This window comes from Lagopus leucura, unplaced genomic scaffold, assembly GCF_019238085.1.
Source record: "Lagopus leucura isolate 7727_CA_CO unplaced genomic scaffold, USGS_WTPT01 227-14_obj-0_obj, whole genome shotgun sequence".
In the NCBI taxonomy this organism is placed as follows: Eukaryota; Metazoa; Chordata; class Aves; order Galliformes; family Phasianidae; genus Lagopus; species Lagopus leucura.
This window is the reverse complement of record NW_024968583.1, coordinates 40,139-55,568: the sequence shown is the minus strand read 5'-3', so window position 1 is coordinate 55,568 and position 15,430 is coordinate 40,139. Positions and strand designations below refer to the sequence as shown.

Here is a 15,430-nt window from a genome sequence, read left to right as displayed (position 1 = left end):
ATGGCGGCGCCCACACCGACTCTGTGTGTGTCCACCCCACTTCCGGTGGGCTGAGTGCTTCCGCTGGAGGCGGGACTATAACCGGAAGTGCGTATAAGGATGTATAGGGTGCAACCTAGCATCATGTGGCCTGCTTCCGGCGCGAGGCCTGCTTCCGGTGCGCAGCCTACTTCCGGTGACTGCCCGCCGGAAGTGCAGAATAGAGGCTCGCGAGGCCTTCACAGTTGTCACGGCCTCGCACATGGAGGTAGGATGTGGGACCCAGCGGAGTCAGGCGCTGCCAGGCCTGCTGTGCCCCTTGCACCCTGTGCCTCCTGGCTCCTCTGGCCTCTGCGCCTCGCTGCACCTCTTGCACAGCCTCGCTGCAACTCTACATGCCCCACATCTTGCCTTTCTTCCTGTGGTGTGGAGCTCAGGATTCCTGGAGCTCAGTCCCATCACCTGCAGAGCTCGGTGCAGACACTGCGGGTGGCCGGGCGAGTGGCTCTGGCTCTCAGGACACCGCTGACTGCATTGGAAACACAGGGGAGCCCTGGGCGGAGCACCTGGCTGGGGCATCATAGGGAGATCTACAGTCATCCCATGGCACGCAGGCTCCTGGGAAGCGCTGTTCACTGGTTCTTTGAACCTTGCCCAGCGTGGTTCCCGGGGGTGGAAATAATGTTTGGAAAGCAAAGCGTGTTTTAAATGCTCTGGGCACATTTCCAACAGTACAATGCTTGCTTTGCAGGAGCCCGTCACCTTTGAGGACATCGCCATCTACCTGAGCCGTGCAGAGTGGGACATGGTTGCAGAGGAGCAGAGGGAGCTGTACCGCAGCGTCATGCTGGACAACTATGAGCTCTTGGCATCACTGGGTAATGTGCAGCTTCAGCTTCTAGAGGGCTGCAGCAGGGGTAGGGAATTCCATCATGCTTGGATTCATTGGGATCTTGCTGCTCCCATTGCTTTAGGGATTAATCAGCTACAGAGCCAGGTAACCACCCTGAGCACCTGTAGTCCTGAAAGCTTCATGCTGGAAAAGCACAAGATTTGGGTGTTTTTCTGCTAGTGTTGGCTGCTTATGATAATATAACTGCAGTGACCTGCACACACCTCAGTGTCAGGCAAGGACCTGCCTTGGGCCACCACCTCAGTTTTCTTCCCTGGTTGCTGGCACAGGGATGCTATTTGTGAGTCAAGGAGTTGTAGAAGTAGCAGAGTAGGTACAGCCTGTAGGTGACAGACCCACTGTGAGGACAGCTGGCAGGAGTCACTCGGCCAGCAAATAGACCCAGAGATCATCAGCTTGTGATGGTGGTTGCTGTTTGCCTGCATAAGGGCCTGAGACAGGCCCTGGAGCACATCCTACACCCCAGGGCTGCTCCTGGGACAAGCTGCTGATCTCCATGGCTAAGGAGTGCTGCCAAGCACTGCCCTTTTCTATGGGGTGAATTTACTTGACAGCTGTGCTAGCTGTCTTCTTTCTCTTTTTTTTTTTTTTTTTTTCACTGTGGTTTCTACTCAGGCTTTTCTGACAGTGAAGCACAGCTTGAGGCATCAGAGACAATGTTTCATTTCCTGTTATTTCTATAGCCAATGTTTTGTAATAGAAGAACATTTATCTCTGCTTCACAGGGTACCCAGGCCCCAAACCTGACATTCTGCATCGGCTGGAGCGTGGGGAAGAGCCATGGGTCAACACACCACAGAGCCCAGTGAAGTGGGATGGACCTGACAGAACTTTTGGTGAGAAGTTGCAGTTCAGCTTCCTCAGTACTGCTTACCTGGGCAAGGAGCACATCCCAGGGTCCTCCTTCTATGTGGTTAGCACATCTCTGTGCTTTCCCCTTGCTCTCCTGTCCTGATCCCTTCTCTCCATGCTACCTGTATTGAGAGCAACTCCCGTATTTCCCTCTGGCCATGCAGCCCTTTTTTGCACTTGCTGATGATGGCTAATAAAGGCTGTCATCCCCTGCATGAGGGCTGTGGCTCAGCAGGGTTGTTGTAGATCTGCTGCTGCACCCAAGGAGGGTGCCCCCTCCCAGTGCCTATGAGTTGGGCAGTGGCTGCTGGCAGCAGATGGGAGCTACCCAGAGAGGCTGTGAGTCTGCTTGGGGATCTCCAACACCACTGTGATGTGGGGCTGGGCACCCTGCTCTGGGTGGCCCTGTTGAGGCTGTGGGGGAAACAGAGGGACTCAGAAGTGCCTCCAGCTTCAGCCAGGCTGTGATTTTGTAGGGCTTTTTCCTCCAGTTAGGTTGCTGTAGAACAGGAGGGCTTCTCCCATCGGGAAGGAACATCTTTCTGGTTTCCCTGCAGGATGCAGTGGGGGGAAGAGATGGCTGGCAGAGTCGTGCTCCAGCAGGTGGCTGAATGTTGACAAGCACAAAGTGCTGGAGGAGACACACACCCCCAGTCATGGTGAGTGCTGGTCCTGCCCCAGGCTCTGCAGCTAAGAGCTTGATGGAAGAAGGCAAACTGTCCTCCTCTCTCTAAACAGGAAAACAACGTGAGCCGTGGCTGCTGCGGTCCAGCAGACTGCTAAGGAAGTTCGGGTGTCTTGAGGGTAGGAGTGAGTTGCGGTCAGAGGCAGCCAGCATCCAGCCAGCGCCAGAGGGAAGCCAAGAGAAGGCACAGGTGGGCTGTTTGACCAGGAATTTAGAAACGGAGGATGAACAAGGGGTCAAGACAGAATTAGCACAAAGCATGGGAAATGTGGCTTCTTGCAAGCATCTGCACAATAACTGCATGGAGACATTTCAAGAGACTGTACAGAAACCACATAATGTTTTAGAGGAAGTAAGTGTTTTCCAGGCAAACAGGGGACAAGGGGAATCTTCTACTAAGGACCTGAGTGAAACTGTTCTGGAAGACCACTGTTACTGTGTGAGTAATAACCTGCGCTGCACTCAGTTTCCACATGCTCTGAGAGAACATGACTACTGCGGTAGCAGTGATAGCAGTGTCTCAGTGCTCAGAGACCACGAATACTGCCAGGTACAAAGGTTTTCTTCTCGGGACAGAGTCCGTAAAGTTGTTTGCCGTACTTGTAGGTTTCGTGCCATAGCTTACAGGCTGTCAAAGCGAAAATCCTACGTAGAGCGTATCATCTGGAAAGCTAAGCGGAGCGTGCGATTCCTCAAGCCCACCTTCAAAAATCTGCGGTTTTCTCGAGCTTTATTCTGCACAAAATGTCTTTTTCCTATGTCATCATCTGTTCCTCTGGCTAGGGCAGATGACTCCACGAAGGAAACTTCTGGGGCGTTTTGTCCTGCAGAGCAGGTGGCTGTGCCCCAACAGTCTCAGAAGAAAGAAGACTCCCAAGAGGTGACTGTGCTCCCACAGCCTGAGAAGGAGGACTCTCAGGAGGAGACATCAGAAGCACCCAGTGACCCTGCAGCACCTCTGGAATCAACAGCTGCGTCGCCACCCCTCAGTGAAGCTCAGGAGGTGCAGGGTGTAGCAGCACAACCCGAAGCACTTGTGCACCAAGGGATGCAAGAGGCAGAGTTGATCCACGAGCCTGACACTCATCAAAACACTGAAGGATACAAAATTGTTAATACAAGTTATGGATTGCTGCATGATGCTTATGAAATGGTCGTGTGGACTGTTGATCACATGCTGGAGTCTGCGTGCCAAGCATTTGAGCTTGGTGGCTATAATCGGTGCAAGGAAATGCGGCCTGTGATTACCCAGTCTGACACCTGACCACCAGAACGTTAGCAGCTGTGCCTGCTCTGTCATGCTGAACAGACAGAACCCTGCAGCAAAACCCACTAATGTGGCTAAGCAGGAAAAACTGAAAGGTGTACTAAGGGATCAGTGCACAAATGGATACTACCACATAAATGGATGCAAAACTTGGTTTGTAATGCCTGCTGTGATCACCTGGGAGGCTTCAGGGAAAAGCCAGAGGAAGAGAAGTGGGACTGGTGCAAGTAAAAGAGGAAGAAGCCCAGGAAAACTTACAAGAGATGGGAGAATAAGGGCAGCTGTGTGTTAGCAGGCTGCTGACTGGTTTACTTTCTGGCTGAGCTGTGTGTGATCACTGTGGACTTTCTCCTTGTTCAACCATTGCCACTTGTTTGTGTGAGCACATGCTCACATGTATGTCAGCATGCGAGCTGTGCTCGCTTGTCTGGGCTGGACTTGGCAGAAAGGAATCTCAGGGTGCTGTGCACAGCTCTGCCTTGGTGCAGGCAGTGTGTCCTGTCCTGGGCTCTCCCTCTCAAAATTTAAGCTTTTTGACCATAGGGGAATTCTTAAGATGGAATGATAATCTCTTTTTTTTTTTTAAAGAAACTGCATATCTCACTGTTGTGCAAGCAGGCGAGGATGTATTGTGTAAAGCCTTGCTGCATTCTCATGTGAAAACTATTGGAAAAAAAAAAACATTGGGAGTTTTGGGATGCAATGGGAGGTGAGGTTCTGATACTGGGATGGCTGAGAAGAGATGTTGGGGCTGCTTTGTGCCAATGCAGCCACATCTAGTGGCCCTGGCACGGGGCACGGCAGATCCCAGCAGCTGAGAAGGCAGTGCCTTTTAGTTGCTCTCTGTTCCTCACTACTCAACTGTATTTCCATCATCAATAAATGAATTTTCCCCCTTTTCTTGAGTGTAACCAGTGAGTGACATCTGTGCCTTACTTCCACTGTGGAGCTTTTCAAACACCTGATAGCCAAACTAAACCTGCCCTTGGAGCTCAAAGCCGTTTCCCTTCCTCTCACCACAGACCCTGCTGGAGAGTCTGTCCCCTCTCCTGTTGCTCTCCTTCAGACACTGAAGGCTGCCCTCAGGTCACCTCACAGCCTTCTCTTCTCCAGGCTGCACAGCCCAGGCTCCCTGCCTGCCTCACAGGAGAGCTGTTCCAGTGGGAGGCGCAGTCCCCGTGGCGGCACCAAGGAGCCGTGGGACACAGCAGTGCTGGGCACACGCTGTCAAGTGGGAAAATGGCCGAACTTGGCAGCTCCTGCAGCCTCTGAGGGCCAGGCCCAGCGCCTCGGCTCACATGGGGCACGGCGCCAATGCCGCAGGCTTCCGTCCAGAAATGGCGCCCGATCAACCCAACCTGCTACCGCCACAAAATGGCGCCCCCGAGAGCGACAGCCAATCGCGCTGCCGGCACCGAGTCACGTGGCTGCGCGGACTAGACGCGCGCGCCGCTGCATGGAGTTGTGGGTCTGAACATCACTTCCGGGTCACGGGGCGCGGCGTGCCTGAGGCGGTGCTGCGCCGGAAGTGCGTGTGAGGATGTTTACAAGGGCTCAGATCTCCTTCCGCCGTGGTTGCCGGGCTGCGGCGGGGCCCGGGGCCGCATCCGGCTGAGCGGCGCGGAGCCCTCGGCGGCCCACGGCCTCCCCCGCCCCGGCTGTGCCCACGAGTTTGCAAACGCCGTGACATCACCCAGCTTTGTATCAGAATGGCGCGCGAGCAATACAGTCTGCTCCGCTGACGGCGCCCGCGTGTGTGAATGCCGCAGCCGCCATTTTGGTGGCTGTTACCGCAGCAGCGCGATGCCGGTTCTGGTGCAGTGCGATCGCCGCCCTCTGGAGGGCATTTTGTAGCTCACCTCGCCAGCCCAGCAGTGCCGCGTTCCCAGCCGTTCTGCCCGTTCCCTCCCACATCCCATCTGTGCACACACACCTGGGGCAACTTCATTTGCTTTAGCAACCACAAACTCCCTAGAAATCCGTTCTTCCACGTGCGGGTCCTCAGCTGTCCGCTCCTCCATGACACAAAGTTGTTCTGTTTATTCAGTCAGCTTTGCTGGACTCCTCGTTGTCCTGCCGGTGGTTCTTCCCAAGTCTCAACCAGGCAGCTTGAGAGGTGGCCCGTCTGAACCTCGTGTTGTTCAACGAGGCCCAGTGCAACGTGCTGCCCTTGCGTCAGGGCAAACCCAGGCACGAGTAGAAGGCACCGAGAGCAGCCCTGCAGGGAAGGACTCGGGGGTTCTGTGGGAATGGAATGTTGTTTCTGCATTAGATATGAAGAAGGGCAATTGATCTGAAGAAGTAGAACGTGCTGTGTTTGTATCCTGTAACTTATCCTTAGAAGTAGTTGGTGTAAAAAGTGGGAGCACGGTACATGTTGGTAGCTTATCTTAGGAACATAGCTGCTGAATTATGCGATTCATTCTTTCTTGCAAAACTGCAATAGTTTTTAAATGTTCCAAACAATGCGAGCATAGTGTTAGGCACTAGAAAACATATTGTAGGGTTGTTCTGTTAGGATAGGAGACTCCCAGCAAAATAAAACAGATTTAACAAACATCAAAGAAGCCAGGGCCTCTACACAAGGCCGGACTGTCTCACTCTGTGGGAAGGTTGGGACAGGCAGGCATCCAGATACTCCCCTCTACCCTCCTTCCGAGCTTATCTCTATGCAAAGAAGGACAAGCAGATGTCCAGAAACAATGACCAAGTGTGGAGTAAGTGTTAGAAGTTAATTACATAATTAGAGGTTTATGCTTAGCCAGCAAAGATTTATGTTTATCCAGTATCTGTATGTTTAGTGAAGCGTCAAGAAGACTGTGAACCTGAAGTACTCATCCAACGAGGAACTAGGGGAGGAAGAGATAAGCATCGAGTAATAGGGCACAAAAGATGTAACACTGTTTTCTGGGCACTCTCCTGCTTACAGGAGGCCCGGCATTGCAACTGCAAATAAAATCTGCTTTATCAGAGATACCATCCTGATAAATTATTTGGATACTTCCAACAGTTATGATGGTACAAAGCTGCACATGATCCAGCAGTGTGCGCTCACAGCCCAGAGTGCCAACAGTGTCCTGGGCTGCATCAACAGAGGGGTGGCAGTGGGCAGGGAGGGGATTGGCCTCTGCTCTGCCCTCATGGGACCCCATCTGCAGTACTGCCTGCAGAGCTGGGGCCCCCAGTGCAGAGAGATATGAAGCTCTGGGAGCAGGTCCAGAGGGCCATGAAGATGCTCAGAGGCTGCAGCATATCTCCTGTGGAGAAAGTCTGAGGGATCCAGGAGTGTTCAGCCCGGAGAAGAGAAGACTCAAGGCAATATAGCAGCATTCTCTTGTCCTCCCCAGACCTCAAACCCAGCGTTCTCTATCAGGCAGATCGCGAGGAAGAGCCATGGGATTGTTGTAAATGTAGGTAAGCACGTATTGTGCAGAATGCTGCAGCCTTCCCCTTCCAAATCTTTCCAAAGCATCACTGCAGTAGAAGAGATAAAAAATCCTTTTACAAGTATGTCAGTGGTAAGAGAAGAACCAAGGAAAATTTCCATCCTTTACTTGATGCAGCTGGGAATGTAACCACTGAGGATAAGGAGAAGGCTGAGGTCCTCAACACCTTCTTTACTGGTGAGGCCGCACCTCGAGCACTGTGTTCAGTTTTGGGCTCCTCACTGCAAGAAAGACATTGAGGCCCTGGAGCGAAGGGCAACGAAATGGTGAGGGGTGTGGAGCACAAATATGAGGAGCGGCTGAGGGAGCTGGGATTGTTCAGTGTGGAGAAGAGGAGCTCAGGGCAGAACTCATTGCACTTTACAACTTCCTGAAGGGAGGCTGTGATGAGGAGGGGTTTGGCCTCTTCTCCCAGGCAATTGACTGGTGGTTGACTTGATGATCTTGCAGGTCATTTCCAACCTTGTGATTCTATGGTTCTATGATTCTATGGTTCTGTGATTCTAGGACTGCAGTACGTGCCATGGGAGATTTGCAGCCTCTGCGGCAGCCCTGCACTGATCACTGGTGCCTGGGGTCACAGGGACAGGGATGAGGTGGTGCAGAGGGACTGAAGGACACAGGAGGTGGAGTCCCAAGACACCACTCTGGGCAACCATCACCTTCCATCATCCAACCCCAGCGCTTGAGGTGGCAGAGGGGGAGCTGCCCCATGTCTTGCTCAGAGGGGAGCGGCCTCTTTGCACTCCTCCAGCCCCTCACTACTGCCCTCCCCAAGTGACTGACCGCAGTGGGAGGCCCCACAGAGAGCTGGCCAACAGCAGGGTCAAGGTCCAGGCAGAGGGAGCTCAGCAGCACCGGGCAGCCGAGCTGTGCCCCACGCAGCGCCATGAAGCTGGGGTTGCTCTGCGCCCTTGCCATGGCCCTTCTGGCCCTGGCCATGGCCGACCTCAAAGACTCCAAGAAGGGGAAAACGCTCACATGGAACAGAGAGGTTGGTCGTGGGTGAAGGGAAGGGTTCAAAGACAGCAAATAACGGTCAGGAAGGGAGGGAGGCTGTAGGGAGATGCCATGAGGAAGGGGACGGCCCCAAATGCGGTACAGCGCTGCAGGGGATGGCCAAAAATGCGGTACAGCGCTGCCCCCCTCACCGCACCCCAAGGGACGCCATCTGCTGTCACCAGCACCCTGCGCTGGGCAGGTGAGGGCCCTGGAAAGCTGCTGTCTCCATCCCGGTGCCCTGTGCTGCTCTGGGTAGGGGTGGCCCCGAGGATGGGCTAGGGGCAACAACATGTGGCCAAGCCCTTCACCCTGAGGGGCTGCGCTGTGGGGAGCCTGGAGCGTCCCAGGGCCCTTTGCTCCCCAAAGCACTGTGACCACTTGCACAACCAGCAAACATTTCATCAGGGCTTGGCAAGGGGCTGAGAAGGGGGAGGAGGGCTGCTCTCTGGGGTCCAGAAAGTTGTCATCCCCTCCTCTTCCTCCCCATCCTCCTCTTCTCTCTCCACCACCCCACTTGCTGCCGTGCAGCTCAGTTCTGCTCCAGTCCCACCATGGGAGAACAGCACCACACAGGTGCCAGTGCTCCTACCACAGCCCATGGTTGTCCCACTGCTCCGAGGGCCCCGCAGTGCCCCCACTCGGGTCCCCATGGGGAGCTGACTCCTTCCCTCTGCAGGCAGGGACGCGTGGTAGGGGCCGGCGCCGACCACACCAGCTGTGCTCGGGGTGCTTCTCTGTGCTGAGCGAGGTGAGAAAGGGGCCGGGGACAAAGGAGGGGGGGGGGGACCCACACACCCCAACACGGGGGCAGTGGGAGGCTCTGTCCATCCCCAGAGGCTCAGCTCTTGAGCGCCCCTTGAGAACCCCCCCAAGAGGAACACCGGGGGCACCCAAGACATGCTCCCCCCACATCACTCTGGACACCCCCTCTGCAGGAGTCCATCGCAATGTCCCGCAGCACTGGGGACGTGGATGAAGTTCAGGCAGGCAGGCAGGTAGGTGCAGGGACCCGCCATGCCACCGGCTTGGCTGGCAGACACAGCACCCCCTCCCCATTGCCCCACGGCTCTGACACTGCACTTCTTCCCGTGCTCTGCCCAGCAGCGCACCAGGAGGGGAGTTGAGAAACCTGCACAGCAACGCCGCAGACACTTCCCAGAGCCTGGGCAGGTAACAGTGCAGCAGGAACAGCATGTCACCTTGGTGACACCCGAGCCCCTGAAAGGGGACCCCTACAGGGACCCTGTGCCACGTCCCCACAGGTGTCATGCTGTGTCTTGCAGGACAGGAAAAGAGGAGCAGCGGTGGCCAAGCACAGGCCTGCGCCATGATGGAGCTGGGGATCCCAGCACCCCCTGACTGCACCGCAACCCTGAGGAGAGTCAGGGGGTCCTGCTGTGCCTCCCGCATGGTGGGGCTGCCCCGCCACCCCAGAGTGCTCCTGGAGGGCAGCACCCCCACCCACCACATGAAGCTGCCAAATAAAACCACCAAACCAGCCTGAGGGCGCGTGTCTGTGGAGTGGGGCTGATGCAGGGAGCCGTGTGCAGGCGTAGAGCCCCCACCTGCCCTCCTGCTCAGCCACTCAGCTCCTACTTTGTCCCCATCTCTATGGGTAATGGCTATGGAGGGCACCACATTCCCCTCCATCCATGCCAACAGAACCGGGCATCTTCATCTGTGCCCCCCTCAGCCTCCCCCCAGCCTGCCCTCTTGCAGTGCCCCAAAGACATGGAGGACCCGGGTGCCCTGTCCACCCCCATGAAATGAGGTTTATTTGTTCAGTGGGGAGAATGAGGAACGGGAGAGGACAAGGAGAGGTAGGACACCTGCCCAATTAGCCACACCTGCCCAATTAGCATTAATGAAGGCAAGCAGCGAACCCCCTCAGCCACAGTCATTGTTGGGCTGTGAAATGCTGCCTCAGAGCTCTGCAGCAGATGGAGATGTTGGCTGGGAGGCCAGATGGTGGGGACACGGCTCTGGAACTGCCCAGCCCTGGGGCAGGAATGGTGCACAGCCTCAAACGTGCTGCAGAAGACAGGGATGAGTGAGGGGCACTGGAGCGTGATGCTCTGAACACCCTACATCAGGATATGGATGCGTCCTGCAGCAGTCCAACAGCCTGGGGGGGACACACGGGAAATGTCACCAGCATCACTCAGCAGCGAGGCGTCAGCAGCGATGAGCCAGGCAATGCCTGCAGCTGCTGTGGTGAGTACAGTGCCAGCACCGGGATGAGGACATGGGCTGTCCGAGCCAAGAAGCTGCCTGGCACTGAGGGGCAGAGGTGGGAAGCGGTGGGCCCTGAGCATTCTCATGCACGGGTTTCCTTCTGCTCCAAAGGGAATTGAGCTCCCCCTGTGCTCCCCAGCCTGCACAGGGTTTGATCCCGTCCAGAGCCATGGATGAAACCGAATCAGCTTTACCAGCCCCACTTTATTGCAGCATGGATCCATGTGCACTGCAGGGCAGGGGGTCTCGTACTGGAGGCAGGGGACAGGGGGTACAGGAGGGGTTGAGCTCACCATGGTGGGGACCCTGCTGAGGAACAGCCAGCGGCCAGGGCTGGGTTAGGGAGCAGTGCACCACCCCTATCATAAAGCCCCAAAATCCCGTGGGGCCGCAGAGCTGTTGGCTGCTCCGGACCCACAGCGAGGCAGCGCCAGGCCCAGCACCGCCGGCAGCACCATCTGCAGGATGCTGACAGCATCGGAGCCGTCGGGCAGCGCACGGCTGCCGCGCCAGGCCCGGCTCTCCAGCGCCCAGCACCGTCCCTCCAGGCGCCGGATGGCATCACGGAGGCGCCGGCGGCTGCGGATGAGCGCAGCCACATCCCGTGCCCTGCCCCGTGCCCCCTGCTCCAGCCGTGCCAAGCGGCCGCGCACCCCCAGCACCTCCCGCTGTGCCGTGCCCACGTCCCGGCGCAGTCGGTTCAGCTTCTCTGCCACAGCAGTGCGCAGCTGTGCCAACTCCGCCCGCAGCTCCAAGGTTCTCCCACAGCCACGGTGCTTCCTGGGGGATGCAGGGACCCCCCTGGGACAAGTCCTGGGATGAGCGCTGGAGCCCAGAGCGGACGTGGCCCTGGGTGCCCCTGTGGCCGTGCTGCAGGAGCTGCAGGGTGAGCGCTTGGTGCCACCCAAGGAGGGTCTCTTGGTCGCTGTTCCCATGGCAGGGACACGGGCACACGGCCGCATGCTGCCATCAGTGCAGCTGTCCCCCAGCACACAGTTCTCTGCAGGGCTCACCGTGGTCCCTGGAGAGCATGAGAGACCCATTAGTGGGGTGTCCCCAAAACACCCCTACCCATAGGATGCGGCATGCAGTGCAGTGCTCACCTGCACTGGGGCAATGTCGGGGCGATGCCTTAGCACCACTCAGTGCCAACGCAGCACCCACAGGGTCCCGGCACGGCGCCTGCACTGCCACAGACCTCAGACACCGGAGCAGACTGCGCAGCGGGGCCTCGTCCAGCACTGCAGAGAGCAGAGGGGACAGATGTCCATCAGGGCCACCCCCACCCAAACACCACGTCTGCCATAGGATGGCTCCATCCCAGCACCATGGCACCAATCCCTGCCCCCCACCCGTCAGGCACCTCCTGGCCCCAGTAGGTGAATTTGTGATGCGTCCTGGAGCAGCTCACTCACCAGGGCTCATCTCCAGCCCCCTCTGCTCCTCTGTCCCAGTGTCCCCAGTGGATGTGTTCATGCTCGTCCACTTTGAGATCTCCATTTGGTGGACACATGGTGTCACCAGGGCTTTGCCTGCAGAGACAAACCAAGCACTGAACGCTGGGATATCCCCTGAGCGCCCTGCTCCCTCAACACAGGGGTAGAGGTGAGCACTGTGCACCCCAAAAAGGTGCCAACCCCGAGGCCTTTTACCCCATCCCCAAATCCTGAAAACCCTCCCTCTGCCACCTTTGCATCCTCCTAAAACCCACAGCCCAGGGGCGCCCTGCTGCACCTTAAAACCCCAACCTGACTATGGGGGTGGGACTATGGGGATGGTCCTGGGACCCACAGGGCAAACGTCACCTGCAACCACAGATACGCCACAGCACACCGAGTGGCAGATTTGGGGCAGGGCCCCCAGAGAAGTGTGCCATCAGCTACACACCCACCTGCTGCAGAGGGGCTCTGACCCCCCCCTCCTCAAGGCACTTGGCTCCACAGCCCTCCATTTGCCATGGGAAGCCACCAGTGGGGTACAGCACAATGTCTTTGGGATGGTGGTGGCCCTCAGACACTCGAGCAGCCCTTGCAGGGGGCTGTGCCCAATGCTCCCAGCTGAAGAGAGCACACAGCATCAGCAGAAGGCACATTAGAATGGGGGGCAGCAGAAACCCCTCAGGGACACCCCCATGGACTGGTCCCAGAGCAACAATGCAGGACTGTACTTGGGACTTGACCACACAGGGATGCCAAGGGGAATCTCTCTCAGGAACCAGACCCCCCCCAGGATTTTCCCCATATCCAAGAGGCCCCAGAGGTTTCACTCCAATCACAGCCCTAGTTGTGACACCGAAACCCAACGCCAGTGGTCATGGGGACCTGCAGTTCATCCTGCGGCCAAGAGCACTGTGCCCAGCCCAGCTTTGCCATGTCATGCTTCAATGTGCCATGCTGTACTGTGCCATGTTCTGCCATGGTAACACCACGCTGTGCCATGCCATGCTGTACTGTACCCCGCCATGCCATGCCACGTGCATGGATCCTTGCCATGCCTCACCTCCATGTGAGCACAGCCCCCCCAGCTCTGCCCGGTGCCCCTCACTGCTGCTTGGGGTCCTGGGTGGGCGGGGGTCCCCCCTCGGCAGCTCTTCCAGGCACCTCTCCAGGCTCCACAGTGGGGAGCTCTCAGCCAGCGCTTCTGGTTTAACTGCAAAAGCAAACGCTGTCCCCACAGCCTGCTGATGGCCCCCCCAGTTCCCATCAGCCCCATGCCGTCTGCCTCCACTCCCCCAGCACTCCCATCTTCATCTCTTTGCCTCCTCCCTCCCAGTGCACCCATGTGGGATCCCCCTATTTCCACGAACCTCAGGGCCCCAACCCTGCTCCCCAAACACCCCCATAGTGCACCCGCACAGCACTTCCACTGGTACTGTGGTTCCGGTACTGACCCCACTGCGGTGCCGTGGGCGCTGTGCTGCTTGGGCTGCCATCCCATGATGGTACTGCTCCCTCCAGGACATTGAGATTGGAATTCTCTGGAGCTGCCTGTGCTTCACCTGTGCATAGGGAACATCCCCACAGTGGTGGCTGTCACCCACCACCATGGACCCCTTCATCCCTCTGGCCCCACACTCACCACCTGCACCCAGAAGCTCAGATCGCAGTGCCATATCCCCAGCAGCAGCAGCACGTGGCCCTGCAGCATTGGAGCTGCCAAAGAGGAACTGGGGGATGTCCCTCACCAGGCGCACAAGGGCACGGAGGGATGCACTGCTGGGGGGTCCTCGCGGCTCCTGCCCTGCAGCTGCATCTTGTGGTCCGTCCGCATCTGCAGTGCCAGAGGGAAGCGCCAGTTCTTCACCTGGAAGTGTGGGTGCTGGATCTTGCACCGTGCCACCTCTTGTCCCCATGGCAGTGGATGGGGACGTGCAGACGAAGCCGGAGCAGCCCCTATGGTGCCCTACCAAGAGATGCCAGCAGCTGCGCCGTCGCTGCCGTCACCTCGCGGTGCAGCTCCCGCTGCCACTCCTGCAGCAGCGCCCACTCCTCCACTGAGAAGCACACCGTCACCTCCTCCAGCGTTACCGGCACCTGCAGACACAGATGGTGGCAATGCAGGGGAGGAGGACGTGTCCCTCCAGCAGCACCTGCTCTGGGCACGGGGATGGTGCAGGAATGGGGCTATGGGGTACAGGGACAGCTTCCTCCTCAAAGGGGACAATGCGGAGCTCGGCCTCGTGGGGGCTGCAATTGCACCACTGGGCACCACGTGTGGCCCAGGTCCATTCAAGGCTGCAGGGGCAAGAAAGGATGTGCCTCTGGGGTGGGAGCTGTGGCTTCACTGGGGTACAGCAGAGCTGGTGGCACACTGTGAGCCGTGGCACAGAAGTCCCTGAAGTGCCTGTGTCATAGAATCATCATAGAACCTGGATTGAAAAGGATCACAATGCTCATCCCTGCTGTGTGCAGGTCGCCAACCAGCAGCCCAGGCTGCCCAGAGCCACATCCAGCCTGGCCTTGAACGCCTGCAGGGATGGGGCATCCACAGCCTCCTTGGGCAACCTGTGCCAGTGCCTCACCACCCTCTGAGTTGTGTCAGCTGTGATGCTGTGTGTCACACACACATGGCATGCAGAAACCCAGTGCCAAGCGCTGTGCCCTCCTAACAGCCATTCAGCACTGCTTGGCGGAGGTCTGAGGTCCCGCACTCCACATCTGCTCCAACCAATTGTCACTGCAGACACAACCAGGAGTCCCACCGCATCCCCGTGCACACAGCTTGTGCACTTCGCGCTCCACCAGTGACATGATGCATCCCGACACGATGCTATTTGCAGAGGTGCTGCTGCCCAACCTCATGCTCTGTATGCCACGCGTGATGCTGGCAGTGCTCCATCAGGGACGTGCCAGGAAATTAGCACAAATCGGCCAAAAAGGGTCTGCAGCCATCCCGCGGGGTTGGGAGTACGCAGAGTCCAACGCTCCACCCTGGGGGCTGCGGGGTGCAGGGAGTCCCTGCACGGGGGCATTGCTGGTTCTGTGCCCCCTGTGCCCGCAGATACAGCTGAGGCAGAGCCCTCCCCGTGCCCCAGGGCCGCGCTGCCCCTTCCTACCTGGCGAGGCACAGCCATGGGTGGCTCCGTTGGCGGCTCCAGGGCACCGGGAGCTGAGGGGTGCCCTGTCCTGCCGCCGCCCGCCCCTGGAACAGCTCCACTCAGGACAGCTCTGTTGCCCCTCGTCCCCCCGGATCTCCGCGGTGCCGGTGCAGGGCTCGCCTCGGGGCACAGCCGAGCGGGGGAGCCGAGGAGGGCCGGTCTGGGCAACCCGTGCGCAGAAGGGATGGAGCGGAGCTGTCAGGGGCGCCGTCAACGCGGTGCACAGCGCGCCCCGAGGTGCCGGCGCGCCACGTGAGCCACGCCCCCTCCCTAAACCACGCCCCCAAACAGTATCCAACCACGCCCCCGAGCAGGTAGGCCACGCCCCCTCCGCTCCTGCAGCCTCCAGGTGGCGCCCGATCCCCGCGCTCGGCCCCGCCCAAGCGGCAGGCGCCCCCTCGCGGCCCGGCGGAGCGCGGCGGCCTCAGGGCGCGCGGTGCCGGCGGCGGCGGCC

General features: G+C 58.2%; 1 protein-coding gene across 1 annotated transcript; it reads left to right on the top strand.

The window, feature by feature from the left end:
• On the top strand, window positions 1-4,595 carry LOC122193723. Its single transcript, XM_042894589.1, has 6 exons — window positions 1-25; window positions 120-247; window positions 731-857; window positions 1,618-1,728; window positions 2,302-2,403; window positions 2,483-4,595. Exons 1-6 carry the CDS (start codon window positions 1-3, stop codon window positions 3,691-3,693), a joined length of 1,704 nt encoding a protein of 567 aa, XP_042750523.1. The 3' UTR covers window positions 3,694-4,595.
• The last annotated feature ends 10,835 nt before the right edge of the window (window positions 4,596-15,430 follow it).

Excerpts from the sequence above, each read along its gene's own strand:
- LOC122193723 (XM_042894589.1), top strand. The coding sequence starts at position 1 with ATGGCGGCGCCCACACCGACTCTGT. Across the intron at positions 858-1,617 it reads TGAGCTCTTGGCATCACTGG|GGTACCCAGGCCCCAAACCT; the intron begins GTAATGTGCAGC and ends TCTGCTTCACAG. Across the intron at positions 1,729-2,301 it reads TGGACCTGACAGAACTTTTG|GATGCAGTGGGGGGAAGAGA; the intron begins GTGAGAAGTTGC and ends GTTTCCCTGCAG.